A 17,634-nucleotide genomic window follows, 5' to 3' on the forward strand; every position below is an offset into this window, starting at 1 on the left:
TCTCCCGAAACACCAACTATAAGCAAAACATATTAAGGTGGTGTATCTACTGTGGAGAAGTTAAAAACAAACCAGACAACTGTGGCACAAACATGCAGGTTGGGGTTTTTTTGTTTTTGTTTTTGGTGTTGTTTTTTTTTTTAAAACCAGCCACCTATAACATCTATCATAACATCACCAGAACATGAGCATTAGCTTTGCCCATAACACTCAGTGAAACACACTGCTCTGCGGAACGATGGAGAACATATTAATGCCATCACAGCACATCAGCCTCCATTTATACAACCTTAAAGCTCTTATGACATGCACATTATGACTTTCGTTAGACTTTTCCTCATGACAGTGTTGTTTTAACCAGGGGTTTTAAGACACTGACACTGTGACAATGACAAATATGTGGCCAAGATCTGCAGGATGTGAAGTAATTAACATTACATGCTATTAAAATGCAGTAGCTTGCTGTCAGACAACAATTCTTCAGATCCCCTTCCCAATTCGGACACAGTCTTCTTCAAGCACACACAAAGGCTGTGGCAAGACAGATAATCCAAGATTCTCCAAAGGACCCCCAACCATCACATTTTACTGTCAAATCCTAATACTTCCCTGGGCTGTTTAACATACTTTAAGGATAATGTAACTAATGTAACCTAATTTTAGCAGGTAGCAAACACAACAAAGGAATAATTTCATTGGCTGTTATCCTTAACTTGGAACACAGCAAGCCCGATTCATACTACCCAGATTTGCTTCTCAGAGATGGATTCTGCTTATTTGTTCTCTTTCAGGCATGTGGAACTTCACTTACCAATGCAGGCATGGACTCTCACTGACAACTGGGTCCTCAGAATTATACTGTGCTTCTTGCCCCTCCTAAAAAGAGAAAATAAGAAAAATATATAAAGGTTTAGGGAGGAGGTAGAGGAGTTGGGAGTGAAGAAGAGAAGTTGAGCCTAGGAAAAAGGGGAGGGTGGGGTGGTAAGGGAATGTGTTAAGAGTTATGTCTTTATTTCTCATCATCCAACTCTATTTTAATTGGCAATAAATTAACTTTCCGCAAGTCAACCCTGTTTTGCCTACGACAGTAATTGTTAAGTGATCTCCCCGTCTTTACCTCAATCAACAAGTTTTTTCATCTTATTTTCCCTCGCTTCTGTTGAGGACAGGGAGCGAGAGCACAGCTAGGTGGGCATCTGGAAGCTGGCCAAGGTCAACCCACCACAATGACTCTCTAGAAATCCATATTAGAGAAGTACCGAGTGATGACTGCACATTTTAATTTTCACATAAATATTTTAAAGCTAGCCATAGTAAAGTATGAAAGGAAAATGCAAGGTTAAACAAGAGGTTGCTTACACTTTCACAAATATGCTCATGTACCTAATGGGTCTTGAAAGCACAAAGATATGTTTTTCATGTAATGAGGCAAAACTGAGTCATCCTTCATTCTGGCACTGTCTCAGTTTCATCCTGGTCTTAAACAGAATGACTTTATCTTAATTAGCTGCTACATTTCTCCTTTGTTTTTTTAGACAAATTAGTATTAGATGCATCTTTTCAATCTGGAGAAGAGCACTGTTCTTGATTTCTAAACACTCGACCCACAAACTGGCATCAGGACACAGCCAGCACCTTGCCTCTGCACCTAAACCGGCTCCACTTGATGGAAGACAGGAAAGTAAGAAAAGCAAAATGTCTTTTCCATTTGTACAGCAGCATATTCTCTTTATTTGCTCTGAAACTAATGATGCAATTCCTGGACAACCAGCTCTAGGCGGCACTGCTTGAGGCTGGGTGGTTGGACCAGATAACCTCCAGAGGTCCCTTCCAACCTCAACCCTTCTGTGATTCTGTGAATTTATCGTGGGAAAACATGCAAGGAGCAAAACTGTTTTTAAAACACATTCAGATGCAGCTTAAGTTTGTGTCATGCAAACCCTAGACCCACTTCTACATAGAAATTAAAAGCAAATTAAAAACCAGCACAACCTTCCTCAGTTATATACATTATGATTCTGCTGAGAGATTTCAGGGCCAACCCTTTCGCACAGACACCCAGCAGAATTTCCCACCGGCTGTAACTTCATCAGAACACACACACTATTTTCCAAACAACAACAAAGGTTCTTCCCCACTTTGCTGTATTCCCGCCCACAGCTGTTTTGAGGAACAAAAATATTTTTCATCAATTTCAGCAAGAAAAGAACATGTTTCATACCATCTCCAAAAAAATCTGCAGGGGAAGGCAGGTCAGTGAAGCAGTGAGAAGTATTTTCAGAAAAATATCACTCCCAGAAGAATACAGGCAAAAAACCAAACCGCATTAAGCACCTGAAAAAATTGGTTAATGTGGAACTAAGTACCTGGTAATAAAGGACTCGGTTCCAGTTTCAGAACAGCAACCTTTCTTTATAGGTTAAAAAACCAAAAGATCAAAAAAAAAAAATCAAACTTTAAATGAAATTACTTTTTGAAGGGTTTGCTTGAATAGCATTAGGATAAAGCAGAAAAAGCGCGGACCTTCTCTTAATGCTGCTGCTGGTTTGCAGGTCTTTTGAAATGCCAAGCAGCAACATGCTATTCCCCCACAAGAGCTGCCTGCAGTCTGGATTTTAAAGTTTTCTGGAGCAATTCCAGGTTTAGGACTGATTCTCTCTGCCCACCTAAACTCCTCCTGAAGATTCAGTTGGACACAGCCTTTCCCTGCACTCACATCCTGCAGTTTGCTAACAGGTGCCCCTTCCCACAGGAGTGCCAGGACACCCCTGGAATATTTAATTTGCAGAGGACCTGAGCAATCTTTGACAGAGTAGCGAACTTAAAATACTAGTACAAAGATCTCGTGTTGATATTATCTCCTCACTTACATGAGAGTCATTATATTCTTACTAGGGTATACTGTGTTTCTTTCAAAGACAATAAAATAAAACATTTCTAAACCTCTCCCCCTCTATTAGTGCTTGAGACAAAAGGAAGAAATCTCTCCTATGGAAACAAAACAGGAACAGCTCAGGGATTAAGGTCTGTGTCTGGGACAAAGAAGGACCCATTTTCAGCTTCCCTGTTGCCGCAGCTTCCCTGCACAGTTGTGAGCAAGTAAGGTAAGGCACCATAGAGGTGCCCATGTGCCACATTAAAAGCCATACCTCAGCTACTCTGAGGATGCGAGTTTCGTTTCTCTACACGTTGCATCCCCCACTTGCAAAACAGGGACCGTGGCAGCTGCCCACCTCCTGCTTCTATTAGGACTCGGGTCTTGTCAAGCCCTTAAAACATTACTGGTACTTGAGCACCGTACAGTCCTCTCAGAAGGTCAACACATGTGATTTTAAGGGGTGTACAGATTAAAAATTAGTAGATGCGAAGGGCAAAAATAAACAGTATGTATTATTATGCCATTATTATTTTTCAGAAGACAACCTACAGTAAAAACTTTCAAGTAGCTGTAAACTTTATCTTTCTCTCTGAATCAAACACTTGGCCAAAAGATCATGTCTTCAAAAATAAGGAGATGAAATGTAGCAACAAAGACCTCTAGTTAAATTGGTCTCCAAAAGCAAATTTGCTCCCCCGCCCCCCCCCAAATCAATTGTTGACTTACGGGGCGGGGTTTCAGGTAGAAGAAAGCCAAATTTATTTGCTACTGAAAGGAAAGCACGGCTGTTCTGCCTGCCACAGCCTCACAAGTGGCCTGTTGCTCTGCGGGCTGCCCACAGGCAGTGGGAGCAAACAGCCGACTTACTTGCAACCAGGTACCTTGTCAGCACAGCGGGAGCATTGAGGCACTTCTACTCAGACCTTCACTGAGCAAGGAACACCAGTAGATTCACCCTTGGTTTTGCAAGCTCTGCCAACCTGCATCACCCATGGATATGCCTTTCGCTCTATGCTCTCCAGATTATTTCTCTTCTCCGACCATTGCATGACCATATTTTTGCTCTTCTGAGACTACAGGATGGGGGGAGGAAGAAGGGGGCTTAAAACTTTCAGATAAGCATCAGCTTGACATTTTCTATAGCACTGGAACATCAGGAAAAGCAACATAATAATGGTATAGAATAGTCAGTGCATATCTGACTATTAAAGCAAGTGCAAGACCCTTGGGCTCCACAGCCAGGCTAATTAGGAAAGAATAAAACCATACTGCAGTCTGCGCTGTGCAAAGCTGCCTGCAAAGACCTCTGTCAACAGCCATAGAACAGAAAGCCAGAAGAAAAGGATATCCCTTTTCAGATCTTGCTGTAAAGGCTGGCAAATAAACAAACACACAGAAAAACAACAACAACAAAATCCTGTATGTCATTACATAGTACCTGCATGTATTTTCTGTGGGAACACTTGGAACTTCTTTAGTTTGAGATCCATCTGCTTATTCCAAGAAAGGAGAAGAAAAATGAAAATGAGGACCAGAGTACTATGGGAGAGGAGGTCGCAGGTAGGTAGGGTTGCTATCAAAAAGCAAAGACCAAAAAAAAAAAGATCAAAAAGCCTAGAGTACTTTGAATTACAGGCACCTCCAAAAGATGCTCAGACAAGAATCCAGTAAGCCGCTAACTAGGCTGCCATTGCTCACATCAAGAAGCCTGTTTCATGGGCCCTTTGGGTTATTTTTTTCAGCTTTTTTCATCAACTGGTTTGTTTGGTTCTTTGTTTTTCTTTTGGGAGGGCGGGGGCACAAGCACCCAGGACTCTTGAGCAATTTTGTCCAAACTGATCTTACACTGCCAGTCTTGCCCTTTACTACAACCCCTGCTGTCCCCAACACCTGATTCAGTACAGAAAACTGCTTCTCTTGACCTCCCTTCCTTGATGGACTTGTTTGCCAAGCCTCACCCAAGGGCAGTCTCATCTACCCAAGGGCAGTCTCATCTACAAGGGCAAACAGCAGAGGTAAAAATGACTATGAGGCTCTGATCCTTCATATATGCTCCTCGTTCCTCATGTCACTGAAACCTCTGGAAATGGGAAATGATTTTGCCACATTCTTTGTGTTAGATGTTCTTTTCCATGAAACTGTCTGCAACTGCTAAGTTGCAGTTGTATCCTTCCAGTTACTACACAAGGAAAGAACAAATGAACGCAGCATGCAATCAACAGAACAGCTAACCGTTTCATCTGATCTCAAGGATTCAAAGCTGTTGGAAATCTAAAGCACCCATCTTCAAAGGCAACATCTCACCTTAAGGCCCCAATACGCTATGCAATTAAATTTCTCCTTCTATACACAGCCTAATATTCATGAGTAACCCCACTGACCTTGACAGAACTACTCATAGGCTATTCGTAAACTTCAAGGCATCGTTTTTTGAGCAAGGAAAAATGACCTACTTCAAATGCAGTTAAGTGTGTAGCACCTTCATTTCCTTGGTCCATAATTCATTTTACTATTGATACCGAAAAATTTAGTAAAGAAAAGAGGAGGAGGAGGGCACCAGTTTGCCTAATAGATACAATTCAAACAAACCAACAAAAAAAAAAGGCAAAAAAAATCCACAACCACTAAGCTAAAAAAACCAAAAACTAAACAAAACCAATATTAAATTTCAGACAAATTTTTTCACAATGTCAACTGAAATCCCATTCTCCAGAAACATCGAAAAAGTAATTCAAAAATAAAGAGAAGCTGATGGCAAAAGAAGATGTGCAAGTCAGGAGAAGAATGCAGAGAAGAATGCAGAGACAGTGATGCAGGAGAGAGGTTCTAGGAATTAGGCTGAGCCAGAAACAAAACAGCATGAGAGAAACAAGGATGAGTCCTCCCTGGCTTTAATTCCTCTCCACTGAGCAAAAGGCTCTACCTGTAATTGGGGTGAATTTTCCAGTACAGGCATTACATTTACTGGAAAATCCTACTAAGGGATAAGGAAATTGCAATGCAGAGCAGAGCTTTAAAGCTTGCTCTCACTACAGTTGAATAGTTTTTTCTTTTATGATGCTTTCATGATTACACCAAAACTCTTATCCATTGATTTGAAGCCAATGTGAAGCTCCATTTTACTATTATACCTGTTGCTGTTTCCAATTCTTTATATTAATGTGTAGGCTCTCCTATCCAAATCAAAGGCTCATTGAGGCTTTTGAGATACACAAAGGAAACTTCATCCTTTTTCCAGAAAGCATCACTAACCACCAGGTAGATAACAAAGGCAAGGGATAGAGAATGGAAAGAGACTATGTTTGCTGTAACGATTACATATATATAGCATGAGGTTTTTGTAAATAACATAATACTAAAGGTAGCATTATATATCAGAGTTCAACGCCTGCACAGGGAAGGTTTATTTAAAACACTTATTTAACTTCCACCAAGTCAGTGGCATGGTAACCTGCTAGTTTAGGGTGGTGACCCCTGAATTCCCCCAGCGTGAAGTTGTATTTTCTAGTATCAGGCATGAGATTTTATACAGCTTTCACATTTCTAATTGAAAAAATTTCTTACAGAGTTGTTCTTGACATACCTTTCTTCATTTAATAAGAGCAGTAATACTTACACTGAGCAAGCATGAAGGATAGGAGTTTGAGATCTTTTGGTCAGAAATAAAACTGTTTGCATTCCTTTTCTTACCCCCTTGCATAAGTATGAAGAAAGAGTGGCTGATGTTTTGATTTTTTCCTCTCCAAGATTTAGTTTAAAAGACTAGTTAAGCCAATAATATAAAGCTCATCTCTCAGTTTCACAGATTATTGACTAGGAGGCAGGCAGACCAACTTGCAATTCCTGGTACCACAGAGAGCATTAAGGATAGAATTAGCCCTGCCACGTATTCAGGAAAGCATATAAACATACGGAATTTGCAAAAAACACCCTGATGTCCCTGTAGAGAGGTGGGGAAGGAAAAAGCCCAATGTTCTGCCACTTGTATGTCCATACACAGATGGAAAAGCTGGATACTATACCCACAACTTGACTGTCGAGGTACTGGTGTGGGATATATAGCAGAGGAACTTATTCCAAACCTTCAGCACATGTAATGGTATGCTTTAAAGCTTTCATGAGATGTGGCCACTATGCTGAAACTCAACTATATTAGCCATTGTCATTCTTGACCTACATCATGATAATTCCCATTTGCAACCTATCACATAACCCCTCTTATTTCCAAAGAATTCAGGACTCAGCTTTAATTTGTCAATGACCTAAAATCCAGATATATCATTAAGTACTTCAAACTACAAAAAAAAAAGTATATCACTTCTGGTTTAATTTCAGCAAGTATCTATAAAGAGTCAGAAGTTTATAGGGTATTTTACTGTTGCACTGACTGGAAGCTAAAAACAACTTTGATGACATTTTGGTAAATATGTCCAGTTAATAATAAGCTTTTGCCACAGTTTCAAGCTATTTTTGACAGCAATGGAAGTGTTAGACTCCATCCCACCTCTGGAAGTCCCCTCTTTCTATTTCTGTGAAGCAGTTTTGTGGTAACAGTTTTGAAGACAAATTGCAAGACAGCGTAAGGCATACTGAATCCATGCATTCCATGTATGTGGTATACAATTTCAATTCCATTTTAAATATACAAATGAGACATTTGTGTAACTCCTAGTTAACAGCAATCGGGTCGTGTGGAATGAAGGAACAGAACTGGACTCCAGCTTGCCATGAAATGCAAGAGGTTTCACTCAGCTTCAGCACGCATCGCATTACTTATAGTCACTTTCAGTTACGTTGTCAACAGGATTCTATTCCTTTGGATGGGTTTGCCTTTTCTCTGAAGTGACTATTCATGCAGCAGAAGCTACACAGAAAGCTAGAAATACTGTTTCCACACATGTTCCCAAAACCACTTCCCCACACTGTGTAGTGCTCATTTTAATCTAACTCTCACTAGCTGGATGAAGGACCATTTTAACCCCTCTGGGATCCAAAGCTGAGCTCGTCTAACATCAAAGATCCAACGTTGAGCTTATCAACCTATTCCAACCTTCTAATTGCTTTTCTTTTACCACAACATATTTCAAAGTCCTAATCAGACTTTTAAACTCTGGTACTCCTGACATACACAAATCCTCCAAGATGACAAAATGAGAAAATGGAAAAATTGAGTAGAGTTTGCTTTGTTATCTCAGAACAGTAATTGTAAAGGGATAACCCAGATGAATTTTGCTCAAGATAGCAAAGAAAAAGGAAGCCTACACAATCAGCCATATTATTCCTCCCACCCTGAAAAATCAATCAACTAAAAGAAATTGCTAATGTCTTAAAGTAACATATAATGGGCATTATTATCATAGTATTCTTTAGCGCTTCTGCAGTCTGCAGGACACAATGTATGCTGACTTGGCCAGCTCTCTGCTGAAATCCACAGGTCTGTGGTGATCTGCTGGAAGAACTGGACAGCAAGTACTGCTCAGTCATCAGAGAGAGAGTGAAGGAACACAAGGACCTAAGAAATCAGCACCATTATAAGCCTTGTTGAGATTCAGGCTCATTATAGTTTAATACAGTTTTTCACTCTTTTCTAAAAATCTAATGCATGATGTTCCTCAATATAAACAATATTTTTTTAGTAGTTTTCCAAGCTTCAACAGTGGTGCTACTTCCCTCTCTACCTCACCAGCCCTGAAAATTTAGAGCAAAATTTAGAGCAAGCTCTCTTCTACAAGTTCTGTTCTATAGTATCATCTCAACTATATGCCACATAATATAGAAAATTCTCACATGCACAAACATTAATTTTTATTTTCTCTGATTGGTCACATTGCCAACTTTTCCAGTCTACCAAAATCAATAGGATTCAAACCCCAGAAATTACAAAGATGAAAACTCACTACAGAGGCATTTAGTGGGGTTTAGACATACTAAATTTCCCACACAGAAGCTAATTACAGTAAGACTGGTAACATGTAACACACCAGAAATTACGCACTTCCCTGCTGAATGCTGTGGACTATCACATAGCATCAATAACGTTTTTGCAAAAGGAAGATCACTTCTGAAAACTTAAACCCACGATTCCACACATACCAATTTAGTGGCATGCATCTTACAAAAATAAATTCCAAAAAAAGGGGTAACTTCAAATCCATCCATGATTTCATTGCTTCATGAACTACTGGCCAAATACCATTAAAAAAGCATGCCTGTGGGCAAGGTTGTCCTGACGCCTGCGGGGGGACATGGGACACCATTGGACAGACATGACATTTGCATTAAAAACAAAAAAGTTTCAAAAAATATACTGGGGAAAATGTCAAACTAACAGGCTTCATTTATTAAAAACAAAACCTATGCATGTAACTAAGCCTTTATTCCACTCTTAACTAAGGCTTGTAATTTTCTTGGTACAACTTTTTTAAAAATACATATATAAGTTCTAGTGAGTGTGACTGGCTAGTATTTATTAAATACTTCTTGGCATTTTTTTATAGAGTTAATTTAATAGCTGCAATTTAGCAGCAGTAGAGTAGGTAAATGTCACATATTGTGCTGACATCAGATTCTGTTGACACCTATGTTTATATCAGAATCATTATTGCTACTAGATTAACTTCTAGTCTTTGGAGTTACCAAGATCCAGAATGTTTTCTATATTCAACTTCTCTAATAAGTCAATCTAAATAAACACATGCCAACAGCTCACTGAGTGCTTGTCATCTGGAATATAAATGCTTTACTTTACCATTGTTTATGTGCTATATTACAAATAGTTTCACTTAATTTATACGACACTTTGAAAATAATACCTAGACTGGCTGTCTTAAATAGTTATTTGTTCCAAAGTAAAGCGTAGGTTTGAGTCTAGCAATTCCTTGACCAGAAAAGAAACAGAGACTATTGCACTAGGGAAAACAAAAAAAAACCACACAACACACCACCACGCAAAACACAAACAACACACACACAAAAAACACCAAACCAAAACCCCTCCCCAGTTTCCTTTTTAATGTTTCAAGGAAACTTTGAAAGGAATTTTTAAGGGAGTCTATTTTATTAGGACACAAACATCCCTCCCCCTCAGATCCACACTGAAGAGTTGCTGGTATCAAAAATGGGATTTTTATGTAAATACCCAGTTACAATTCATTGTCATTATCAGCAAGAAAGACTACAGTCACTTCCCTGTCAAAGTTCATCTTTGTATGATAGGAGAATGCATCAATTAGCATATATTTTCTATTTCAATGTTTTCTTTCTTTCCTGACAAGCCTTTCTTTCAGGACAGGCAGACATTCAGAACTCCTAATATTTTGCTAAAGGCTTAAGTATTTCAATATATTTAGTTTCTTTTAAAACAATTCTCATGCTTCTGAAAACACATTTTTTTTATCATTTAAAACTGAAGTAAAAAATTTACTTTTCAAGCTTTCTTAACGATTTCTTAGTATCTCGTTCAGAGGAGAACATTAGAAGGTTGGGTATCACCCATTCTACAAGAAGAGGTCATGCTACACCCTTCTGGGCTCCTTCTGTTTTGCTTTCTACACGATACTTTCTACAACCATGGAAAAAGCCTCAGGTCTATAGCAGAGTTACAGATCTACTCCAAGGACTTTAATAACACTCTCTAGCAACATAGTCAGCAGTCAAGAAAACTTACTATTCTTCATTATACTCACTAAAAAAAAAAATTGCAGCACAGACACCTGAATCATATAAAGGCAATCACAAGCAGAAGCAAAGTCTGGTGCTGTTAGAAGCCACGATTTTAGTTCACAAACAACTTGGAGCCTTTCAATTAATGTAGATAAGAGAGTCTAAGCTCTACTCTTTGCTAGGGCCCATACATGCTTCCATTTTTAAAATTTTTAAAGAATATAAGAAAAGTTAGCCCCATAATGGCAAACGTGGATCCGAATCTTCCATGAAGTGCTACACACATTCACATGGCTACACAGTAAATAAGTGAAATCCCCCATCTCTATGTCTATAATTTGGTTTATACCACTAAGCCAGCCACACTAGTGTCTTGACTTTAAGAGTGATGCATCTTGTTGGGAGGATTTTCATTTGTTTGGGTTTTTAATTAAAATAAAATAATAATCACAAATAATAATAACAACAAATAATAAATAATAATAAAAACCAATCATACCCTACTCTCACAGCAGCTATAAACTAGAATATTCCCACCACCTCCATTTTACTCTGTTCCAAGCAAGGATTTCAACCTTTAACATTATTGTTATCAGTCGGTTCTAGATAGGGATAATTCTTTAGAGTAATCCACAGACCACAAATTGTTCACTCTGTAAAAACCCCTACTGTGCTAAAAAGGATAATTACACAAAACCTCTGAAAACTGGAGTAGTTTGTATGTGTGTGTATGTGTTTTGGTTTTTAAACTAGGAGGTAGCATTTCCTTCAGATCCCGGCCGAGCTTCTGGCAAGGCAGCCTAGATGCGATGGAAAACAAATTCTGAAAGTTTAAATTTAAACTGGCAACAGCAGCAAAGGGATTCTAAGTTGAGAGGTCCAGAGCATGGACCTTATCTTTCCCATTGCTCCACTACACTGGGCTAACAGCACGGCATATGTCCTCCCTCCTCACATCCACTCTTCCTCATCCTGCTCCAGGGAAGCACTGTAAAGAGCAGCTGGCTCATGTTTGTTGCCTGCATGTAACTTGTGAAACTCTACATAAAAAACTACACATTAGACAAAGGCTCTTCAGTTTCACTAAATTAGGGTAAATACGGTGAAGTCAGATACTGACAAACACTATGGGCACCTTGCGTATTTGTTAGTTTCAATTGTTATTACACAGGGAGGTTTCCCAACACCCAGCCTTCAAATCCCCCTCAATAATCAGTCTTCCCTACTGTTACTAGGTTCAACATCAGTAAATCACTCAAAGAAGGGCCAGCTCTGAACCAGGTGGTATCAGATCAACCACACATCAGTTTACCTTGTCCCAAGCCTCTCTTGAAATAATCAGACATTTTCATCATCCTTCACAACCACTAGCAAAGCAAACACTACAGGTTACTGAATCACGCTGAACTAACGCCATGGGCTGTTGCCTCTTTATCCCAAAGATGGCGTAAGGCCGGATGAAAACTAACCTCAACTTAGTAAATGAGTAAATCTACCAATTCATAATAAAGACTGAAAATGTTTTCAGACTTGGCTAACATATAAAGGTAGCGTAACTTGACAACTTATCCTATAACAATTCTGCATCTACTTCTGCCTGATGTAGCAACCTAACCATTATAAAAACCTACCTAACACACATGCTGCTCTTAGTGGAAAGCTTTCAAAGCACACATGCTTCACATTTTGTTACAGTCTCTCATAGCACTCAGGTTTCTTTGTGGATCATCAGCCTTCTGCAATAATCACTTCTGTGTTTTTCAAGAGGAGTAGCTTAATGACAACAGCATCCAACAACAATCCCTAAGCTCACGAAGGAGCCACTGACTCCCACAAGAGAAGCCTGGACAACAGGATGCCGCCAGAAGCAAATGCGTGGCAACAGACACACTCTAAAGTGCATTATTTTTGCAATTGGCTTTCACATTTTCATTTCAGCACCTATGCATGTTCATCTTCACTCGCGCACACCTTTTTCAGGGAGCAGAAAATGCTTCTGTGATGGGGTATTGCCTCACAGTCAGTTACTTCATAGTTTAAGCTACTCCACATCAGCAGTGGAAAGCAAACCATTCCTTGTTGAATGCATAAGGGATGAAATTTTTGACAGAGTTCAAGCACTCGAGTCTATCAGGTTTTCCCTGAAAAAGATCTGCAAGACAGCACACACACAATAAGGAAAGTGTTTCTTAACCTGCCATTAATCAGACAGTATAAATCCTAGGCTTTGATTTCAAAGCTGTTAAGATACAGTTTGACTGCAGTTTCAATATGATATGCTTCTCCATTCAATTGCATGCTCAAGAGATGCAAAAAAAATTCTGACAATTAAAAAAAACTATTGTATAAAAGCCAAGTCCTCTGAGAGTGAGTGAGAGCACACACATGCATAGAGAGGAATTAAGAATCTCTCTGCAAGTCATCTGAAAATCTTATCCAAACAATAAACCTTTTTGAAGTTCTTCACAGATCACTGTCCAACGATCCAACTGCCATGTTCAAGCTCATGTTATTCTCATTAAATAACGGAAACAAAGGAGCTCAGGAAATAAAATAAATTTTAAAAGTAAGTCTTTTAAATGCTAAGATTCATCTCCAATACACTTCAAATCGGTGACAGTGCTAGTAACCCTCTCTGGTACATGACAGGCAGTTGGAGGCAAACACACACACACATCTTCAAATGAAGCCAGTGGACTTTCCTTTACCTCAGTTTTTCCATATAAAAACTTAGCGTGAAGTCAGGATGTGTCCGCATCCTGTTCTTGCAATACACTTGCAAGTCATCTAATCATTTAACATAGTGGTTCTATTCAGAGCATTCCTGGACCACAACACATTTACTAAAGTAACAAGTCATTTGGCAAAAGCAGATAAAAATAAATAAACAGACAGATACTATTAAGATGTCTGTTCACTCTTTATTAAAAAAATAAAAATAATTATAAACTTGACTAATCCAGGTAGAATAATCCCAACAGCATATCCCCTAAGGAAAAAATGGGCAGGCAAAATCTTGCCAATTATTAGTGTAAGCAACAGTATGCAAAGGAACAAAGTATGCCGAGACTCGTATATGTTTTTTGCTCTGCAGATTATTCCAATATATGTTCTGTGTTTGCCAACATGAATTTAACAATTAACTGCCTCATTCCCTGCTAACAACCTATATACCATGCGAAAAGTTACATGTGGATGCCAAGGAAAGGAAGAGCACCCTGGCTGACACACCCTTGCCTGTGTGACTGTGCAAATAAGGACGACATACAGACTGTCGCTACAAGGTGCTGGGTTTTTACATCCACCTACTCTTCCCAAGCGCAACATTTACTAGGCAGAGGTTTGGGGGCTTTTTTTGGGTTTTGGTTCCCACCCCGCCCCCCCCCCCCCCCCCCCCCCCCCTTTTTAAGTGGAAATGAAATAGGATGGAAGAAGGGAGAAGAAAATGAGAAACTCAAAAGGGTCAGAAAATGAGAAACTCAAAAGGGTCAAGAGCAACATTGAAGGGATTCACCAAGTAGGCACATTAATAGTGCCTAATTATTCATTACTAATGTAGTCTCAGTATATGTCGGTAAATGTCTGGGTGGAGTCTTCTTTGTACCTCACCACAAGGCAATGATTTTTGCCAGAACACAATGAATCACTTTTGCACACTGTGAAATGCAGCAAGTTAAAAATGGGGGAACATTTGTTCCATTTGTCCTTTTTAGTAGCTTCTGTGCAAGCAAACCTCAGAAGCTAGAAAATTAGAATCCTCTCCCCACCCCCTTCCCCTACTTTCTGAATCATGCTGGTTATTTCTCAGTTGTTAATGGCTCAATTTCCACACATTAAAACAATAACCTTCTAACAGCCCCTAAAATATTTGAGGGCTGACTGCTGCCTTCACAGTCAGCAAGTAACCATTTTTTGAGAGCTGTCCTTATTCATGAACAAAGCTGTGTCCCTCCCCACCCCAAAAGCTCAACCCATATATAATTGCCAACTTTTCCAGTCTACCAAAATCAATAGGATTCAAACCCCAGAAATTTATGAGTTGGCAAATGGTGAAGAGATTTGCATTAGAAGTGCTATTTTACAGTAATATTGCTTCTGGGTAAAACACAAATGAAAGGCTTGTTTCCTTATTTCTTGTCAACCTTGCATCACGTTCTGAAGACATCACACATCACTTGACCAATGCTTTCCAATTCTTAGGTTATATATTTCCCACTGCTGTCAGTAGCTCTCAAACTCTGGCTGCACATTCCTCCCAGGCATCTTTACACGGGGTAACTTCTGGTCACGTGGTTTTGCTATCACCTGCACTTTGAAGCTCATGTTACATTTGGATTTTTATTTGAAACCTCCTTGCACTTGTATCAACAAATGCCTTGAAAAAAAAAAATATCAGTACTGAGAACCTACAGGGCAAAGGGGCAAGGAGGAAAGTAAAATAAATTAATGTCCCCCAGTTGGGTCACTTGATGGTTCCACCTCTTCAGACAAAGGGTTCCTCTGGTGCTCCCAACCACATCGTGGGACCCACAGTTTTGGTTCCAGGACAACGAAGTGCCAGACCAACTTCATTAGAAAAACTCCAGTGTCACAGAGCAGAAGCAAAAGGCACCTGCACAATCACTTCATTCTCACAAAGATCCTAACTCTTACATAGAGTATCAAAAAGAGTTCTAATTTTTTCATAATTAATATAATAAAAAACTGACTTAGTTTGGAAAAGTAGTTTTAATAATTTTTCATCAATTTTTCCCTTCTACTAGAAATGAGTCTCTAATTCCTTGAGGAAAAAATCCCTATCTTTTATGATTTTCTAATATAACTGATGATACTAAAAAGATAACAACCCAAAGAAGAGATTTCCCAAAGCGACACGAAACACATTTCAAAGCAGTGTCCTACTGGCTTAATTGGCCAGTTACACTTTTTCTTAGGATGTGATCAGTTTAACCAGACTCAGCAAGAACTATTTTAAAACTGTCCTACTTTGCAGTAGGACATGCATGTGAGTATGTAGGAGTAAGTATATAAAAATAAATTCTACTTTGCATTGATCAATATGCCACTTTGTCTCTCTGCCTGCTTTTTGGAAGTTTTCCATCTGCATCATATCTGGCAGGGGCTTCTTCATAACTTCACATAAAAGTTCTTAAATATAACACTTTGCCCTCAGGCCACTTATTTCTCCATATTAATTCTATTTAGGAAACAGGCTTTGCATTTATTGCTGGGCCATCAATGGTTTTGCTAGCAAGAACAATTACTGAGCAGCAAATGTGAAATAAATTAATATTTTGCTGTACTGCTGTGGTCTTAACCCTGGCAGAGGTCACTAGTTTTCATGCCTTCATTACTGGAGATCCTGGCCTAGTCACAGGTTTGCAGTGGTTTAAGCTGTTAGTTCACCACTGGAGGTTAAATTGGAGACACTTTTATCAGAAGCAGATTACCACCTTAGTTTAGTCAAACAAACAAATACACACCACACACCAAGCACATCAGACAGATTAATTGCCATGGGATAAACAGAGTGTGAGCTTACCTATACAAATTTACTTTGCGTTTACCATGGGGTAGGAGCATGCACACAAATAGTTGCTGTGGAATAGGAAGTGTAGCAAGTTCACAGCTTTTTCTAATTACCCAGCACAAACTCACTCAGCTGCCTGCATGCTCCAGGCAATTACACTGCAATTGTACACCCATTTGCAAGCTGCACTGGCAGACGGTGGGTGCATCTGGTGGTGGTGGTGTTAGAGGTTTAGATCCTCAAACTGATGGGTTTACCTGCAACAGGAGTCGAGTTTGGAGCAGTCCTATAGTGCTTTCTGGCAGCCCTACCTGAAGCCCCACAGATGATGTGTTTATGGAGAGAGGAAGGGATTTCCTCTGCGCAAATTGAAGATAAACACATTTCCAAGCTTTGAGAGCCGCTCACTTAGCTTATAACCTCGTCATCGACAAGGAGGTTAGAGTGCAAACACAGCTATTAAGGAGCTGCAGTGTTAACAAAATTGAATGTTTTTAAATAAAACATCTGGCATCAGCTGTTTTTATTTAAGTTTCCACCCTAAAATATTGGACTTTTCCGTTATTTTCACATGTAAACCTGAATGCCAAATTAGACTATCTTAAAAAAAGGTCATCCTAGGGAAAACTTTAAGAATTATTCACACACTTTTTGGTTTGGCACTGTATTTGGTATGTAACAGGCTGGGAGAGAGCTAAGCACAACAGTATTTTTTCAATACATTTTGCAATGGAAATAATTTTTGAAGAAAAGCACTCTTACTGCATTCATTTGCCAGCGGTAGTCACTAGAATTCAAAACCAGCAAGTCTTCATATGTTTCCACAGATACCTTGATACAGATGTAGATTTTTTTCCTCAACAACAGAGAACTGTGAGTAAACTCTGGGGCAAAGTCAGGGAGAAGGAGACACAGCTGTTTCAGTATTGACAACCACAAGCTATAAAATCATGAGTCAAGCTCTCAAAAAAACCCAACAGAAAAACACCCTCACCAAAAAAATACCTACAAAAAAACCCCAGAGGGCAAAACCAGACTGCAGAACATTTTATTGCTTGGGATTTGAGGTGTTGTCCCACTACCCAAAAGCCTGTGCGATCTTTTGACACTACTCCCAGATGCATGGGGTAAGATGACTGGGTCCATTGGCATTTCACAAGCATCAACTCCAAGAGCTGCACACGACCTGCCCCGGTCAGGTCTGCTGATCCCAGCCTCCTGCTCTCCCAAATCCAAAACCACGCAGAGGGGAAACAGCTCATGAAGCAATGACCTGCCTCCTCTTCCAAGCTGGGGAAGGTGCCACTATGGACATGGGCTCCTTCTCAGCTGGAAGGAGCATGGCACAGCTTGGAAGACTTGGAGTGCCAGGAGAAGAGCAAAACCAACTCTGTTTCCCTTTGAAGGGCACATCAGCACTCCAGACTACGCAGTCCCTCATAACTTTTTTCTAAGCCACTTGCCTGCGGGTTCTCTGTCTACACAGGAATGAAGTTGTAAGGTACATTGACTACACCACCATTTGATGTCCCCAAGCTTCAACCACAGACTACAGATACTTGTA

At 39.6% G+C, this 17,634-nt stretch overlaps 1 protein-coding gene across 3 annotated transcripts in view; it reads right to left on the reverse strand.

Annotated features, from left to right (window-relative positions):
* FHOD3 (formin homology 2 domain containing 3) overlaps nt 1–17,634 on the reverse strand; it is a 412,474-nt gene that overhangs the window by 352,073 nt on the left and 42,767 nt on the right. For all 3 annotated transcript variants that reach the window (XM_059815484.1, XM_059815487.1, XM_059815486.1), the window contains exon 3: nt 812–876. In XM_059815484.1, coding sequence (XP_059671467.1) covers nt 812–876 — 65 coding nt within the window. The remainder of the gene's footprint in view (nt 1–811; nt 877–17,634) is intronic.

The sequence above is a fragment of the Gavia stellata genome, chromosome 3, assembly GCF_030936135.1.
Source record: "Gavia stellata isolate bGavSte3 chromosome 3, bGavSte3.hap2, whole genome shotgun sequence".
NCBI lineage: Eukaryota > Metazoa > Chordata > Aves > Gaviiformes > Gaviidae > Gavia > Gavia stellata.